Source organism: Oryzias latipes, chromosome 8 (assembly GCF_002234675.1).
Source record: "Oryzias latipes chromosome 8, ASM223467v1".
Taxonomy (NCBI): Eukaryota; Metazoa; Chordata; class Actinopteri; order Beloniformes; family Adrianichthyidae; genus Oryzias; species Oryzias latipes.
This window is the reverse complement of record NC_019866.2, coordinates 24925413-24944258: the sequence shown is the minus strand read 5'-3', so window position 1 is coordinate 24944258 and position 18846 is coordinate 24925413. Positions and strand designations below refer to the sequence as shown.

The following is an 18846-nucleotide window of genomic DNA, read 5'->3' as shown; positions in this document are numbered from 1 at the left end:
GGGTGATGCGTGGTGGGTGACAGAAATGCATGCGTCATGGGTGATGCGTGGTGGGTGACAGAAATGGATGCGTCATGGGTGATGCATGGTGGGTGACAGAAATGCATGCGTCATGGGCGATGCGCGATGCGTGGTGGGTGACAGAAATGCATGCGTCATGGGTGATGCATGGTGAGTGACAGAAATGCATGTGTCATGGGTGATGCGTGGTGGGTGACAGAAATGGATGCGTCATGGGTGATGCATGGTGGGTGACAGAAATGCATGTTTCATGGGTGATGCATGGTGGGTGACAGAAATGCATGCGTCATGGGCGATGCGTGGTGGGTGACAGAAATGCATGTTTCATGGGTGATGCATGCGTCACGGGTGATGCGTGGTGGGTGACAGAAATGCATGCGTCATGGGTGATGCATGCGTCACGGGTGATGCGTGGTGGGTGACAGAAATGTATGCGTCATGGGTGATGCACGATGCGGGGTGGGTGACAGAAATGCATGCGTCATGGGTGATGCATGGTGAGTGACAGAAATACATCTGTCATGGGTGATGCATGGTGAGTGACAGAAATGCATGTGTCATGGGTGATGCATGGTGAGTGACAAAAATGCATGTGTCATGGGTGATGCATGGTGGGTGACAGAAATGCATGCGTCATGGGTGATGCATGGTGAGTGACAGAAATGAATGTGTCATGGGTGATGCGTGGTGGGTGACAGAAATGCCTGCGTCATGGGTGATGCATGGTGGGTGACAGAAATGCATGTTTCATGGGTGATGCATGGTGGGTGACAGAAATGCATGCGTCATGGGTGATGCATGGTGGGTGACAGAAATGCATGTGTCATGGGTGATGCGTGGTGAGTGACAAAAATGCATGTGTCATGGGTGATGCGTGGTGGGTGACAGAAATGCATGCGTCATGGGTGATGCATGGTGAGTGACAGAAATGAATGTGTCATGGGTGATGCATGGTGGGTGACAGAAATGCATGCGTCATGGGTGATGCATGGTGGGTGACAGAAATGCATGTGTCATGGGTGATGCATGGTGGGTGACAGAAATGCATGTTTCATGGGTGATGCATGGTGGGTGACAGAAATGCATGCGTCATGGGTGATGCATGGTGGGTGACAGAAATGCATGTGTCATGGGTGATGCATGGTGGGTGACAGAAATGCATGCGTCATGTGTGATGTATGGTGAGTGACAGAAATGCATGTGTCATGGGTGATGCGTGGTGGGTGACAGAAATGCATGCGTCATGGGTGATGCATGGTGGGTGACAGAAATGCATGTTTCATGGGTGATGCATGGTGAGTGACAGAAATGCATGTGTCATGGGTGATGCATGCGTCATGGGCGATGCGTGGTGGGTGACAGAAATGCATGTTTCATGGGTGATGCATGCGTCACGGGTGATGCGTGGTGGGTGACAGAAATGCATGCGTCATGGGTGATGCAGAAATGCATGCGTCATGGGTGATGCATGCGTCACGGGTGATGCGTGGTGGGTGACAGAAATGCATGCGTCATGGGTGATGCATGGTGGGTGACAGAAATGCATGTTTCATGGGTGATGCATGGTGAGTGACAGAAATGCATGTGTCATGGGTGATGCATGCGTCATGGGCGATGCGTGGTGGGTGACAGAAATGCATGTTTCATGGGTGATGCATGCGTCACGGGTGATGCGTGGTGGGTGACAGAAATGCATGCGTCATGGGTGATGCAGAAATGCATGCGTCATGGGTGATGCATGCGTCACGGGTGATGCGTGGTGGGTGACAGAAATGCATGTTTCATGGGTGATGCATGGTGGGTGACAGAAATGCATGTTTCATGGGTGATGCATGCGTCACGGGTGATGCGTGGTGGGTGACAGAAATGCATGCGTCATGGGTGATGCAGAAATGCATGCGTCATGGGTGATGCATGCGTCACGGGTGATGCGTGGTGGGTGACAGAAATGTATGCGTCATGGGTGATGCGTGGTGGGTGACAGAAATGCATGTTTCATGGGTGATGCATGCGTCACGGGTGATGCGTGGTGGGTGACAGAAATGCATGCGTCATGGGTGATGCATGCGTCACGGGTGATGCGTGGTGGGTGACAGAAATGTATGCGTCATGGGTGATGCACGATGCGTGGTGGGTGACAGAAATGCATGCGTCATGGGTGATGCATGGTGAGTGACAGAAATGCATGTGTCATGGGTGATGCATGGTGAGTGACAAAAATGCATGTGTCATGGGTGATGCGTGGTGGGTGACAGAAATGCATGCGTCATGGGTGATGCATGGTGAGTGACAGAAATGAATGTGTCATGGGTGATGCGTGGTGGGTGACAGAAATGCATGCGTCATGGGTGATGCTTGGTGGGTGACAGAAATGCATGTTTCATGGGTGATGCATGCGTCACGGGTGATGCGTGGTGGGTGACAGAAATGCATGCGTCATGGGTGATGCATGGTGGGTGACAGAAATGCATGTTTCATGGGTGATGCATGGTGAGTGACAGAAATGCATGTGTCATGGGCGATGCGTGGTGGGTGACAGAAATGCATGCGTCATGGGTGATGCATGCGTCACGGGTGATGCGTGGTGGGTGACAGAAATGCATGCGTCATGGGTGATGCATGGTGGGTGACAGAAATGCATGTTTCATGGGTGATGCATGGTGGGTGACAGAAATGCATGCGTCATGGGTGATGCATGGTGGGTGACAGAAATGCATGTGTCATGGGTGATGCGTGGTGAGTGACAAAAATGCATGTGTCATGGGTGATGCGTGGTGGGTGACAGAAATGCATGCGTCATGGGTGATGCATGGTGAGTGACAGAAATGAATGTGTCATGGGTGATGCGTGGTGGGTGACAGAAATGCATGCGTCATGGGTGATGCTTGGTGGGTGACAGAAATGCATGTTTCATGGGTGATGCATGGTGGGTGACAGAAATGCATGCGTCATGGGTGATGCATGGTGGGTGACAGAAATGCATGTGTCATGGGTGATGCATGGTGGGTGACAGAAATGCATGCGTCATGTGTGATGTATGGTGAGTGACAGAAATGCATGTGTCATGGGTGATGCGTGGTGGGTGACAGAAATGCATGCGTCATGGGTGATGCATGGTGGGTGACAGAAATGCATGTTTCATGGGTGATGCATGGTGAGTGACAGAAATGCATGTGTCATGGGTGATGCATGCGTCATGGGCGATGCGTGGTGGGTGACAGAAATGCATGTTTCATGGGTGATGCATGCGTCACGGGTGATGCGTGGTGGGTGACAGAAATGCATGCGTCATGGGTGATGCAGAAATGCATGCGTCATGGGTGATGCATGCGTCACGGGTGATGCGTGGTGGGTGACAGAAATGCATGCGTCATGGGTGATGCATGGTGGGTGACAGAAATGCATGTTTCATGGGTGATGCATGGTGAGTGACAGAAATGCATGTGTCATGGGTGATGCATGCGTCATGGGCGATGCGTGGTGGGTGACAGAAATGCATGTTTCATGGGTGATGCATGCGTCACGGGTGATGCGTGGTGGGTGACAGAAATGCATGCGTCATGGGTGATGCAGAAATGCATGCGTCATGGGTGATGCATGCGTCACGGGTGATGCGTGGTGGGTGACAGAAATGCATGTTTCATGGGTGATGCATGGTGGGTGACAGAAATGCATGTTTCATGGGTGATGCATGCGTCACGGGTGATGCGTGGTGGGTGACAGAAATGCATGCGTCATGGGTGATGCAGAAATGCATGCGTCATGGGTGATGCATGCGTCACGGGTGATGCGTGGTGGGTGACAGAAATGTATGCGTCATGGGTGATGCGTGGTGGGTGACAGAAATGCATGCGTCATGGGTGATGCATGCGTCACGGGTGATGCGTGGTGGGTGACAGAAATGTATGCGTCATGGGTGATGCACGATGCGTGGTGGGTGACAGAAATGCATGCGTCATGGGTGATGCATGGTGAGTGACAGAAATGCATGTGTCATGGGTGATGCATGGTGAGTGACAGAAATGCATGTTTCATGGGTGATGCATGGTGAGTGACAGAAATGCATGTGTCATGGGCGATGCGTGGTGGGTGACAGAAATGCATGCGTCATGGGTGATGCATGCGTCACGGGTGATGCGTGGTGGGTGACAGAAATGCATGCGTCATGGGTGATGCATGGTGAGTGACAGAAATGCATGCATCATGGGTGATGCATGTTGGGTGACAGAGATGCTGTCACGTTTCGATAGTCCGTCTTTGTATTTAGGTCAGGTTTGTTTGTTCTTGTCGACTTAGTTTAGTTTAGTCTGGGTTTTGTTTGGTGTTAAGTACTTTCATGTTTAGCTGACCTCTACATTACTTTTTCATTTTGAAGATTTGCTTCACTTTGTGTTAAAAAATATCCAAATGTTTAATCCTTTCAACCTGCAGCTCAGGTGCATCAGAAGGTCTCTGGCGCTGCTGCAGACATCAACCTCCACCAGAACTTCACCCAACATCTGCATTGACACACAGGTGGAGGGATGTGGTCCATAACCTGCTCCACCCCCACCTCCGCCCTGAGAAACAAGGATTAATTCATCTGCGTTTGTTTGGCTGCCTGTGGGACGCTGAGTAGGCGGGCTTTAGGACCCCGCGGCGTGCCGCTCCATGCAGGCAGACGTCCGGAGGAGAGCTGCTCTCCGGTGCTGAGGCAGGAGTCAGGAGGCAGGAGTCAGAAGGCGGGAGCGGCCGCGAACATCCTCCGGTAAGACGCGCAACAGTTTTCCGCGTTTGTGTCATGACTTCCTCCGGTTCTGTCTCGCGGCCACGCTAACATCCACGCGCGACAGCTTTTTATTTTTTATTTATTTATTTATTTTGGCAGCGGGCTCAGCTTTGGAGGTGCGTCACTTCTTCCGCGCGTTGACATCCCGCGTGTTATGACACACCTGCGTCCTGCAGCAGCCGCGTGGGAACAATCACGAGTCTCTCGAAGGTGTTTTTTTCACTTTAAAAAGTAAAAGGGACTGAACGGGAAGTTCTTATTATGAAATTCAGCATTTTTTATTTTATTTTTAGGATTTAACTCTTTAAAACCGGAAATTAAAACAGTAAACCGGTTGCCGTTCGGGACATTCACCAGGGCTCAGAAAGATAAGATGTCTTCATACGTCAGGTAAACGTTTCTGTGAAACAAACGTCACGCCTGTTGGAGGACAGCCTGCCGCCACAATGCCGTTTCCTTCAGGATCAATAAAGATTTATGATGTTTGTATACAAATGTGGTTCTGTCCAGTTTGCTGCTGACGCCTGGGTGACCCCCCCACTCAGGACATGTTGTACATTGATCCCACTGATGGACGTGCGCACAGCTGCATGACGCTCTGGCAGACCCCCCCCCACACACACACACACACACACACACTGACAGCCTTCCTCTGCAGGGGTCCAAACTGGGACCTTCTGTGCTGGGGGGTCCAGGCATCCCCCTTCCCTGTGGGGGGGCCACAGGATGGATTTACCGACACTCCGGCTGCTTTACAGTCGGAAACCCTACACCCAGGCCTACATCCCTGGTTCCCATGGCGACACACTGTCACACCTGTTGACTAATGTCCTCATTGTAAAGAAGCCCGTTTGCTTTCGACATCCAAACGGCCCGGAGGAGTTCTGAGATGTGAACGTAAGCAGCAGGGGGGGGGGGGCACGTCAGTGAGCCACTGCGGACCAGTCCTCCCCATCCCTGTCAGCCCGGAATGACCGTGTTACCCGGAGACGGCGGATCGCTGGCCTGAACCTGCGGGGCATTCTCTCTGCCTTCTCCTGGGGCTGTAAATCAGGAGGGCCCCCACCCGAGTGGCCCGCTCTCAGAGCAGCGTCACATCACAGCTGCTCCAATCTGGTTTTCTGGAAAACAGCGTGTTGTTAACCACTAAGGCGGGACGGACTTGCTGCACGAGTCTGCCCCTTTCTCAGGTGTTCATGTGCGGCTGCTGTTTCCATCAACCAGAAATGACCAAAGTGATGGGCGCAGAACCCCCCCCCCCAGGGCCGCTGAACCCCCTGCAGCATCGTTACAGAGCAGTAAATCAAATTCACTATTCAGTTTGCCTGTTTTGAACACAGCTGATGGAAACAGAGAAGCAGAAACCGGAGCAGTTCTTTCTGAAAATCTGTCATCATGTCTGTCACGTTCTGAGGTGCAGCACAAAATCAACAAACCTTTCTGTTTCTGCTGCTGAGGTAGAGCGGTCAGCCTCTGGTTGGTGGACGGCAGGTCGGGTTTCCACCTTGTTCCCCTACAAGGTGTCCTTGGGGAAGACACTGAACCCACGTTGCTCCTGGGGGTTACAGGATGGCGCCACTGCTGGGCAGCAGAGTGTGTTTCTGTGTTTGTGCGTGGGTGCACGGCCTTCGAGGACACGCCATTTAGCGTTTCTCAAGAAGAATCTGCTGTTGGGGGAGACCTCATCAGACCTGGTCGGACAGGAGTGACGTCCTCTTGGTGCTGGAGGCTCAAAGAATCCGCTGAAGGAGAAACGTGGTTCTTAAACCTGCTCCGAATCCTCTTCAGGTCTTCATCTGAGCCACAAACTTTGCTCATGCCTCCAAAGCCTCTTTGCTGCTTGAAAAATGTCCCATTCAGACTGCCGTAGTGCTTGTTTTGGGGCTTCAGTGACGGACACCAGACGATGCTGGGACCATGTTCGCTTCCAAAGTGCCGTTTCTTTCATGATAATTTGGATAAATATTTATGCTGTACGGAACGTTTTACATAGAAAAACACTACCATAAGACAAAAATGTGGCACTAATATTAATGTCAGAGTCAATAAAACTCAAAAACACCAGAAAACCTGAGAATCAGACGCCCATAAAGGGATGTGATGGACACAAAAATGAGACTGAGAATCTTTTCTACTAATCCCGCTTGCATTCATAAACACTACATCATCATCTACATAAGAGGTGAACATCTAACGTGAAAAGGCTCCATCTGATTGGTCAAATGCAGAAAAGGATTTATTTGATTTGTTAAATACTTCAAACCATAAGATTGTTTTAGCACATTTAAGGAAACCCTTTATTGGAATTTTTGTCGTCTTTTGCGATATGCGTAATGCACAGCTTGATGTCGCGATAACAATAAATTTGCTATTCATTGTGCAGGCTTACTTTGCAGTAACGATCCAGTATTTAGCGTTTAGTAAATGTGAGCGCAGCCTGTCAGGATCTCATGGGTCTTCTCCAGTCTTGGGTCGGTTTCATCTGCTCTGTTTTGGAAGAACAACTGGAAGACATCAGCCTTAAAAGGTGTTTTAAAGATGTGGACACCAGTGGGATCATAACTGGATTTTCACCTGCAGGACTTTATCTGTTAGAGAAGATTCTGATTTCAGTGAGAGAGAAGAGAAAACCGTCTGAAATGGAGCATTTTCAGTGGATGAAGTGCAGCTCTCTGTTCTTTCTGGGGAAATCACAGCGGACAACCAGGACTGAGAGGAAGACGTGCGACCAGCAGAGCTGTGAAGCAGCTGGGGGCTGCAGTGCGGGGGCGGCGCGGGACCACTTCCTCTTGAAGAAAAGTTTCTCCTCCTGCAGCTTGTAGCTCCGGTTGCTTTTCTCACACATGCACTTAATACATCTCAGGGTCAGAAAAGCATAAGCAGAGGTGAGAAGCAGAGGATTCACATCTTCCTGGGGATCATCAGGGTGGGGCCACAAACAGAGGCCCACGACCCATGTAGCTGAAATGCATGCTGGGAAACCATCACGATAGTTAATGTCACTTCAAAAACTGTGTTTAAAGAAAACAACCTAAAGTGGGAAATCCTCACACCCTCACAGGAAAAACTCTGTTAAATGGTAATTTCCCCACCAGGTGTATAAAAGACTCAAGGTGAGAGACGAAGAAACACACAGGTGAGGCTCACCTGTACTTTTCTCAACTGCTTTGCTCTTTACAGTCCGATTCTTCATCCGACCAGAACCCCAGAACTCCTGCAGAAACCAGAGCAGTGACCTTCACACCATGTGCTGCTGTGAAAGTCTGTGAGTGGAAACCATCACAAGCAGGTGAGCACCTTCGTCTGCTGTCTGTCTGCTGTCTGTCTGCTGTCCGCCTGCTGTCCGTCTGCTGTCTGTCTGCTGTCTGTCTGCTGTCTGTCTGCTGTCCGTCTGCTGTCTGTCTGCTGTCTGTCTGCTGTCCGCCTGCTGTCCGTCTGCTGTCCGTCTGCTGTCCGTCTGCTGTCTGTCTGCTGTCTGTCTGCTGTCTGTCTGCTGTCTGTCTGCTGTCCGTCTGCTGTCCGCCTGCTGTCTGTCTGCTGTCCGCCTGCTGTCCGCCTGCTGTCTGTCTGCTGTCCGCCTGCTGTCTGTCTGCTGTCCGCCTGCTGTCTGTCTGCTGTCCGTCTGCTGTCCGCCTGCTGTCTGTCTGCTGTCCGTCTGCTGTCTGTCTGCTGTCTGTCTGCTGTCCGTCTGCTGTCCACCTGCTGTCCGCCTGCTGTCTGTCTGCTGTCCACCTGCTGTCGTCTGCTGTCCGTCTGCTGTCCGCCTGCTGTCTGTCTGCTGTCCGTCTGCTGTCCGCCTGCTGTCTGTCTGCTGTCCGCCTGCTGTCCGTCTGCTGTCTGTCTGCTGTCCGTCTGCTGTCCGCCTGCTGTCCGCCTGCTGTCTGTCTGCTGTCCACCTGCTGTCGTCTGCTGTCCGTCTGCTGTCCGTCTGCTGTCTGTCTGCTGTCCGTCTGCTGTCCACCTGCTGTCCGCCTGCTGTCTGTCTGCTGTCCACCTGCTGTCGTCTGCTGTCCACCTGCTGTCGTCTGCTGTCCGTCTGCTGTCCGTCTGCTGTCTGTCTGCTGTCCGTCTGCTGTCCACCTGCTGTCCGCCTGCTGTCTGTCTGCTGTCCGCCTGCTGTCTGTCTGCTGTCCACCTGCTGTCGTCTGCTGTCCGTCTGCTGTCCGTCTGCTGTCTGTCTGCTGTCCGTCTGCTGTCCACCTGCTGTCCGCCTGCTGTCCGTCTGCTGTCCGCCTGCTGTCCGTCTGCTGTCCGTCTGCGGTCTGTCTGCTGTCCGCCTGCTGTCTGTCTGCTGTCCGCCTGCTGTCTGTCTGCTGTCCGTCTGCTGTCCGCCTGCTGTCTGTCTGCTGTCCGTCTGCTGTCTGTCTGCTGTCTGTCTGCTGTCCGTCTGCTGTCCACCTGCTGTCCGCCTGCTGTCTGTCTGCTGTCCACCTGCTGTCGTCTGCTGTCCGTCTGCTGTCCGCCTGCTGTCTGTCTGCTGTCCGTCTGCTGTCCGCCTGCTGTCTGTCTGCTGTCCGCCTGCTGTCCGTCTGCTGTCTGTCTGCTGTCCGTCTGCTGTCCGCCTGCTGTCCGCCTGCTGTCTGTCTGCTGTCCACCTGCTGTCGTCTGCTGTCCGTCTGCTGTCCGTCTGCTGTCTGTCTGCTGTCCGTCTGCTGTCCACCTGCTGTCCGCCTGCTGTCTGTCTGCTGTCCACCTGCTGTCGTCTGCTGTCCGTCTGCTGTCTGTCTGCTGTCCGTCTGCTGTCCACCTGCTGTCCGTCTGCTGTCCGCCTGCTGTCTGTCTGCTGTCTGTCTGCTGTCTGTCTGCTGTCTGTCTGCTGTCCGTCTGCTGTCTGTCTGCTGTCTGTCTGCTGTCCGTCTGCTGTCCACCTGCTGTCCGCCTGCTGTCTGTCTGCTGTCCACCTGCTGTCGTCTGCTGTCCGTCTGCTGTCTGTCTGCTGTCCGTCTGCTGTCTGTCTGCTGTCCGTCTGCTGTCTGTCTGCTGTCTGTCTGCTGTCCGTCTGCTGTCTGTCTGCTGTCTGTCTGCTGTCCGTCTGCTGTCTGTCTGCTGTCTGTCTGCTGTCCGTCTGCTGTCCACCTGCTGTCCGCCTGCTGTCTGTCTGCTGTCCACCTGCTGTCGTCTGCTGTCCGTCTGCTGTCTGTCTGCTGTCCGTCTGCTGTCTGTCTGCTGTCCGTCTGCTGTCTGTCTGCTGTCTGTCTGCTGTCTGTCTGCTGTCTGTCTGCTGTCCGTCTGCTGTCTGTCTGCTGTCTGTCTGCTGTCCGTCTGCTGTCCGTCTGCTGTCCACCTGCTGTCCAAAATCCCCAAACTTATCTCAGTTTTATTGGCACCAAAGTTAGAGCCAATAAAAAAATATTTCAGGAAATTTTCAGGTTTTATTCTTTTTTTTAACTGATTAAAGGAAAAATAAACATCCTAAACAGAAATATAACGATAAATAATGGCTTTGGATGCAGTTTCAACATTTATCAAGCCTCAATTTTTTATCCAGTCCAAACTTCAGTTTATACAAACAGTATTTTTACAGAATTCCTAGAAAAAAACCCAGAAAACAATCATTTGTGGTCTGAAGAAAACAGTTTTGTCTTGTTCCAAAACATGAGCCAGTAGTTTCTGCTTCTTTTTCCAGGTGCACAAAGTCGTCTGCAGAGCCTCAGGCGTGCGGCGTGATGGGAGGTGCTGCGGTGGACGTGGATACGGGCGGCGTTAAGGCTCCGGATGGCGGCTGGGGCTGGGCGGTTCTGGCTGGGTGCTTCGTCATCACAGGGTTCTCTTACGCCTTCCCCAAAGCCGTCAGCGTGTTCTTCAAAGAGCTGACCAAGGAGTTCGACGTCGGCTACAGCGACACCGCCTGGATCTCCTCCATCCTGCTCGCCATGCTTTATGGCACAGGTGAGCCGCCGCGTGTTTACCTTACACAGCGGGAGCAGGCTTATGGGCTGCACAAGATAATATGACTGCAAACAAACACGGCAGCGGGCTGATACCGTCTGATTTGAGTCCGGCCTGTTTCAAACCCAACATGACGCCGTCAAACATCTGTTCTTTTCTTTGAAGCCTCCCGTCGTCTTCTGATCCATCCTAAGAGCGTTCCCGGTGGCCTTTTTGCAGTTTGTTAAAAATTCATCTCTGAGCGGGGACTGTTGACACGGAGCAACCCCGCCCCCACTTCCCGTCACCCATCTGTCTACAGGATCTCCTGCTAGCTCACAGCCCCTCACACCCCCAACCCGACATAAGCAACAAAAACGGTGAATAGTATCAGATCCATCCGTCCAGTTTAGATCCAGATTCCAGCTCAGACCAGGAAAACAGACGTTCATGGATGAGGTTGGATCTGCTGCAGAAATATTGTCCGTGTGAAAAAAGGTTTTCTAAATGTAACGAGAGACTTGTGTGTCTGTAAAAATGTTTTGCATCTGCAGAAAAAAATTGTCCGTCCACTGAGATGTTTGTGTGTGAAACGTCACGTGCACTGATACAACGACAAAACCCAACTTCCAAGCACAATCCTTTGGCTTCTCAATAAATTAGCCAATCAGCAGCCTTTCACTGTCAGCCAATCAGTGCACTGCTCTGAACAGAGGGTCAGATGCATGATTTCCATGCCAGGAGAAAAATAATTATTAACTCTAGGCAAAGGAGACCAGACGACAAATAGCGGGAGATGCCCCAAATATGGGAATTGATGTTTCATTAAGACGTTGCAGCTAAAAGATGAAGGGTTGATTGTTTTTAGTTCCAGAAAATTCTGATGGTATCTTCCGGCCTTTTTTCTTGTCTACTTTTTGTAGAATTCTTTTAGATTTTTTACTACATTTACCAACATATTGCAGACCTACAGACATGAAACATGTTTGCAGAGGCATGAATCTCTTGTTGCAGCTACAAAACTTTTCCACACTTTTGCAACAAATCTAACATGCATGGATCTATTTGTCTATAAGTGGATGGAGTGGAGCAGGAAGACGTCACAAAGAAGCTCTTTTTGAAACAGAATCTTTCCATCTGCTCCTGATTCACAGCGATTAGAATAAAGAAAAACGTAACTTTCTTTGTATACATCCTCCATCGGGAGAAAAATGCTACAAGAACACGTTAAAGTTTAAATTTCAACAGAGTGTCTCTTTAAATGTCAGTAAAATGTTGAGTGATTGATGCTGTCGGCTGACCTGAACTACTTTCATTTTCATTCTGCTAAAGTCTAGAACAGTTTCCTTCCCATGCGTTTCCTCCGTCGCTGTGCTGTGCAGACCTGTGAACGTCCACGCCCTCAGAGGAAAAGCTCTTTCTGGCTGATCCACAGACTCGTGGTTCAATTCCTGCTTATTTCTGGGTGCAAAAGCCACAACACCTTCGTTTGTCTTTGGCTCTGCTTTTATTCTGTACAGCTGGAATGTTTCCCTCAGATATCACAGTCACTGGTGGACCTTCCCTGGAGACGCGTGTCCATAAATCTGAAGGTTGGGCGTGTCTTTCTTTACAATGACTCCATCCATTTGTCCGACCATTGAAGGAGAAAACGTTTCAGTCAAAGAGTTTACGTCTGCATTGTGGACCAGTTCTATGGAAATGAAGGATTGCTCAGGGGCACGCCGGGCAGGGGGCCTAGTTTTCTTTTTTGACGTCACAACAGGAAGACCACACTCCTGAGGCCAGAAGAGAAGAAACTTCAGGAGGAGCAAGTTCAGGCCGTCCAATCCTGACACAAGTGGCTTATGGGATGCTCCAGGGGGAGGATGGGGGCCACACCATCAGGGGGAGGATGGTGTGGTGCACGGTTCTTCTTTATGTACCATGGAAGAAAGTGGTCAGTCAGAAGCTCCTCCTACTTTTCAGAGGTCATTTTCACACCTTAGGGGACCTTAAAGGAGCTGACCAGCTCTCTCACCATGGTTCCAGCCCAAACCATGACTCCACCACCTTCTTGCTGACATCACAGCCTTTTTGGGACATGGTTGCCATCCACCAACCACCCACTGCTCCGTCTGGACCATCCAGGGTTGTACGGCACTCATCAGTAAACAAGAAACTGAGTCTTCATGTCTGTGTGGGTCCACTGCAGCCACTTCTGCTTGTGAGGGTCGTTTTCAAAGGTTTACGTGGAACTGCAAGCCTCTGGAGGATCCTACACCTCAATGTTGGTAGGACTCCAGACACAATAGCAGCTTTACATCTGTGCTTTCTGCTTTGTAAATTCATGGTCACTGCTGTCGTAGACTGGTGTCCGTGGTCCAAAGAGCCCAGAGACACAAAATGAGTTTAACTGAAAAACAAAGAATTTTATTTTTGACACTTAAACACAGTTTGCATAATAATGTAGAACTCACCGTAGAGTTAACTTTAATTTTTCCACTAAAGTACTTTAAAATACCACCAAACAAGGGAGTCAGCATCAAACACACAGCGTTCCATGACTGTCCCCTTTTCTGCTAAATCAAATGAAAAATATTCTCCAAACAGACAGTGGCCGGCCACCCGCCCTCCTAGGACATGCAGGAGGGTTCGAACGTCTCCTGGGAACATGCAGGGAGAGTAGCGTCCCAGTGGTTCCCATGCAAATGACAGAAGGGAAATCGTACCAGCAACCACATTCCTATCTAACAGTAAGAGGAATGTCCCAGCAACCCGCCTGGGAAGCAAAATGTTGACAAGAGAGATATTTGAGCAACAAAATACCAAACACTCATAATACCCATGGACAGCTGATGATGATGATGGGTCTCCAATCTTTATCACTAACAGGAGACACAGAAACACAACAGTGTATGGATGTTTTCAGGAACATTATCCAATACATTTAAAAACAATCGTTCCTGCATATTTGAGAACACAACCACAAAGAGGCACAATCCAGTTGTTTGGGTGCTGGTTCCAAGCCGGAGTAAATGCAAAGGGTTGTGTCAGGAACCGACCCCAACTCAACGCCAAAGACAAACCCGTTGTGTGAATTACAAACAGAACTTTCATGCTGGATCAGTCGTGGCTCGCATTAACAGGGACTCACCTACTGGGTGACAGTAGAAACCGGACTACTGCTGGTGGAAGAAGGAGAAGGAAGGAGAGGAGAGGAAATGCAGGAACTTTGAATGTTTTTACCATGCATGACCGCTTGCTCTCTGCAGGTCCTTTGTGCAGCATATTGGTGAACCGCTTCGGCTGTCGGCCTGTCATGATGGTGGGCGGCCTCTTTGCGTCTTTGGGAATGATCCTGAGCTCCTTCGCCACCAACATCATCCACATCTACCTCACAACCGGAGTCATTACAGGTTTGTCTGCTCTGTGATTCCAGGGACCACACAGTTTACATGTTTGATGTTGCTGGAAATGCTTTTGTGCCACGTGGACAACCGGCTGTGTTTCCTCCTGCAGGTCTGGGGTTGGCCCTGAACTTTCAGCCGTCTCTCATCATGCTGAACCGGTACTTCAGTGAGAAGCGGCCGTTGGCCAACGGCCTTTCAGCGGCTGGGAGCCCCGTGGCGCTGTGCTGCCTCTCTCCGCTGGGCCAGGTCCTGCAGTACCACTACGGGTGGAGGGGGGGCTTCCTCATCTTGGGTGGCATCCTGCTAAACTGCTGTGTTTGTGGAGCCCTCATGAAGCCTTTGGTTGACCCCAAGAAGGTCAAGAAACAGGACCACAACAAAGAGCAGAGCCCAGAGGAGGAGAAGATGAAAGCCAAAGCCAAACTTCTGGACTTCTCTGTGTTCAAAGACTGCGGCTTTGTCATCTACACCGTAGCAGCCTCCATCATGGTGCTCGGCCTCTTCGTGCCCCCGGTGTTTGTTGTTAGCTATGCCAAGGAGCTGGGGAACGAAGACACCAAGTCGGCGCTGCTGCTCACCATCCTGGGCTTCGTTGACATGTTTGCGCGGCCCACGTGTGGCGTGATCGCTGGGCTGAAATGGGTTCGGCCGCGCTGCGTCTACCTCTTCAGCTTTGCCATGCTCTTCAATGGAATCACCGACCTCATTGGCTCACAGGTGAGTGCGTGTTCGTCCAGAGCTGGTCTTCAGGTGCTTTGGGCTCTAACACCTCACCTCTTTCCAGTCCAAAGACTACCCGTCCCTGGTGGTCTTCTGCATCTTCTTCGGTATCTCCTATGGAATGGTGGGGGCGCTGCAGTTTGAGGTTCTGATGACCATTGTGGGGACGGAGAAATTCTCCAGCGCCATCGGCCTGGTCCTGTTAATGGAAGCTATTGCTGTGCTGGTGGGGCCGCCGAGTGCAGGTGGGTGCAAGAATGCGAGCTGGCGTTAACGACGGGTGCCGCTCAAGCTGCCGTTCCTTCACCTGAAGTTAGGACACTGGTACATGTCATTTAAAGTTGTGTTTTTAACATTTCCTTCTTATGAGGATGGAGAATATTTATAATGATAATCAAGATGAAATTTGCCTTTCTGAGTATTTTTTATTCAGATTGCTGTGAATCAGGAGCAGACAAAATAAAAAGAGCTTATTTGTGATGGAGAAAATACGCTGGGCGGGGCCACAGTCTCCAAGCTCCGCCCCTTTCAGATCCTCCACCTGCAGACCAATGTATCCATGAACGTCTCTGTTTTTCTGGTCTGAGCTGGAATCTGGATCAGAACTGGACGGATGGATGGATCTGATACTGATCACCATTTTTGATGCACCGCTAATGTTAGGTTGGAGAAGGGCTGTAAGCTAGCAGGAGAGAGGGTAAACAGGTGGATGATGGGAAATAAGACTTGAGGTCAGTGGATCCGTGATCTCCTAGCCACCTCAGAGAATAACTTCTGATGAACTCCTGCCGCTCTGCAGAAACTATGTCCTCAGAAACTACGATCGTAGCAGAAACTACGATCTAGATTTTGGCTAAAAACAGCCTCATCATCATAAAAATACCACCGGGAAGCAGATCAGAAGGTGATCGCAGTGGGACTGTAATACTTTTATGATATGACAGAATACAACTAAGACAGGCAGAAATCAATAATAAGATCAATGCAAAGGTGTTCATGTCAGATTGTAATCAAGTTTTAAAAAGGCTTCCCATAGAGCCGCATGGTCACGTCTGCATTCTCCAGTGAAAACACTGTTGGTTTGGGTTTCCACCTCCGTACTTCAGGTTGGAGCTGCGCTGAAACATCAGCGTGACCTGTGGCGGTGGGGCGGGGGGGCTGGGGCGCTTAACCAACATTTTCAGGTCATCAGATTCTATTTATGAGAGTCTGATGACCGTCCGGCTCCAGCGCAGCCTTCATCTCGGTCGCTGACGGGTTTCCTGCTTCTCTTTGCTTTCGCAGGTCGGCTGCTCGACGCCACACACAACTACATGACCATCTTCCTGCTGGCAGGATGTGAGGTCGTGCTCTCAGCGGTGGTTTTGGCCACCTGTAACTTCCTGTTCATCAAGATAGCGCCGGAAGTCAAGCCGGAGGGCAACGCAGTGACAGACGACTCCGAAGCAAACGCCTGCAGCAGGAGTGGGGAGGGGGATGAAGGCGAGGAGGAGGAGGAGTTAGGGGCTGAAAGGGGGGAGGAGGTCAGGCCAAAGAGCGTGATGGTGAACACACAGGAAGTGGAGAGGTTCCTCAAAGAACCTCAGCCGAACGGCAGCATGGCGGCCAGTCCTGAAACGTGCCTGTGAGGCGGAATAGGGAGGGGCTTAACCGCCGCCATCCCAGCTGAAATGCTTTTCGTATAATTCCATGTTTATTCCAGGTGTTGTTCTGTGTTTTGGTGGGGAGGGATTGAAGCCACTGCCTTTGCAACATCCCCAAGCCAATGCCGGTCAGACCTTCGTAACAGAAGTTTGTGCCTGAAGTCGCTGCAGAACCGCCGTGTGGCGCCCGCCACCAGCCAAGACCTCCGAGGGACCAGCGGGACCACATCCTGTTCCTACTGTTAGTTCATCACACCGGGACGCCGTTTGCACTGATTCAATAGCTTGGAGGAGTCGGCGGGGGGTTTTAGCAATAGCTTTCAGTTTTATTTAACCCTTTACTGATGGAGACCAAAACTCTGGAGGGGGCCGACAATGTCGGGACGTCCCAAACAGAGTCAATAAGACCTGAAGACCGCAGCCGCATCTTCTCCTGGACCCACCTTTTGTTTTGAAATTCCTCCGCCTTGTTGTTGATGTCCGGAGGCTGTTCCCATGGCAACAGAGGCAGGAACTCCCCAAGCTGCAAAACACAACTTTGTGCGACCCCCCCCCCGGCCCTCTCAGATGAAGACCAAAAGCAGCCCAACTCACCCGTTTCACAAACCCCCATGAGCCCTTTCAGCCTCCCGTCACCTTTTCTGGGGATGGAAGCGGATCAGCCGGAGGTTTGGGGGCGGGTGGGACGCATCCACAGAGCACAAAGGCTCATGGGAAACTCATTTCGGTCCTGAACGAACCCACACGCTGCTTTCGCTGTTCGACGTTGCAAAGAGCTTTGATGGAGCCAGAAGTGTGTTTCTGTTGTGTTTGTTGTGTGGCGTCTTGCTCACATTTTTGTGTCACAGCTGTCTGTGTGTGTGTGTGGGGGGGGGGTCAGTGCTGGCCCCCCTGCTGTGGGAGTCCTGAACGGGGGGGAGGCGACGTTTGTCTCGTGCTTCTTCACTCCGGTGTCGTCGTTTGTCCCCAAGAAATGCTGCTTTCCCCTCAGTGATGAAGAGTGAGGAGGAGGAGGGTGGTGAATGTCGCTGCCTCAGTGTCCAGTGTTGTCTGTACGTCTGTTTTACTGAAGCTGTATTAAAAAGGATAATATTTAGTCTCTTAAGTTTCTGTGGATTCATGAGAATTCCTTTCTGAAGTTCACAGACAGATTCAAGTCAAGGAACTTTTTTTAAACCGTGTTTCCATCCATCTAGGAGGCCTGCAGATAAAACCGGAATCATTTATTGAGTTATGTTCAACACCAGACGAAGAAAACAAACGTTTAAGATGAAGAAACGGCAGAAAAAACACAAAGTTGAACATAAAAACAGCAATAAAACGATAAAATCCTCTCAGCTCGACGTTCACCAAAACCATCCTGACTGAACTGCAAAAAAAACCAAATCATTGAATCCCAGACAGGAACGCCAGTCAGAATCTGAAGATGTCCCAACGACAAAGAGGGTGGGGGTCAAAGGAGGAAGCCCAGACATAAAACACCCCAGCAAACCCGTATGGGGTCAGAACCGACCGCTCTGGACTCCTGCTGGGGAGGAACAGCAAGGCGCTCAGATTGAACCTGATTGAGGCTTCACAGCACCTGACCAGAACCAGAACCAGAACCGCTCAGTGAAAGCATGAGAATCCAGTCCTAACGTAAGTGCCGCCTGTTCTTGGAGAGCGTCCTGTTCTGTTGCTATAACATCTAAAAATAATAATTAAAAACACAGATAAATGTTTGGAAAACTTATGAGGAACAAACTTGCAACACTTGAGCATCTCTGAGACTTTAGAAATCCTGACTGTTTGAAAACTGAGACGATGAATCCGTCAAACGTCTGAAACCATCCAGCAGATGCTGGTCTTTCCCGTGTCATTCACGGTCCCTGAACTCATCAGGGACTTAGCTTTGAAAATAAGATTGTGAAACCCCAAATCAGTTTAGTGGAGCTGTCAGACATTTTTCACATTGTTTTGACCTCGTCTCTACTTTGTTTGTGGATTTTTATTTTTTTCTGTTTTGTCTCTACATGTTTAATCTTTAGTTATAAAGCAACATACAGTAAGAAAATGACTAAATGGACCACAGTACTCGGAATTGAGTTTTTCAGACAGTTTTGTGGAATAAATGTGTAATATATTTAAAAAATATGTCTTTAAAAAACGAAGAAAAGGATTGATATCACATATTTAAAAAAAAGGACTGAAAAACTATTTAACCCTTGTGCTATCCTGTGGGGTCTAGATGACCCCACCCAATGTTAAAGTGCCTAGGATAGCACAAAGGATATAGAAATTGTAAAGTATAATTTTCTTCTGAAAATGTCCCAGACTACTGAGTGTCAAAGGGTTATTTATTAGTGTTCTGAAATATCTTATTCAAATTTGATTTAATTTGATTTTTTTTGTTCATTTCAAACTAATTCAGCAACAAAAACAAATAAAAAAGACG

The 18846-nt window shown here is 50.3% G+C and overlaps 1 protein-coding gene across 1 annotated transcript; it reads left to right on the top strand.

Moving 5' to 3' along the window:
* The first annotated feature begins 4458 nt into the window (after nucleotides 1-4458).
* Nucleotides 4459-17517, top strand: slc16a3 (solute carrier family 16 member 3). Its single transcript, XM_011478662.3, has 7 exons — nucleotides 4459-4768; nucleotides 7970-8078; nucleotides 10416-10678; nucleotides 13912-14055; nucleotides 14159-14766; nucleotides 14834-15014; nucleotides 16054-17517. Exons 3-7 carry the CDS (start codon nucleotides 10456-10458, stop codon nucleotides 16395-16397), a joined length of 1500 nt encoding a protein of 499 aa, XP_011476964.1. The 5' UTR covers nucleotides 4459-4768; nucleotides 7970-8078; nucleotides 10416-10455; the 3' UTR covers nucleotides 16398-17517.
* Nucleotides 17518-18846: the final 1329 nt, after the last annotated feature.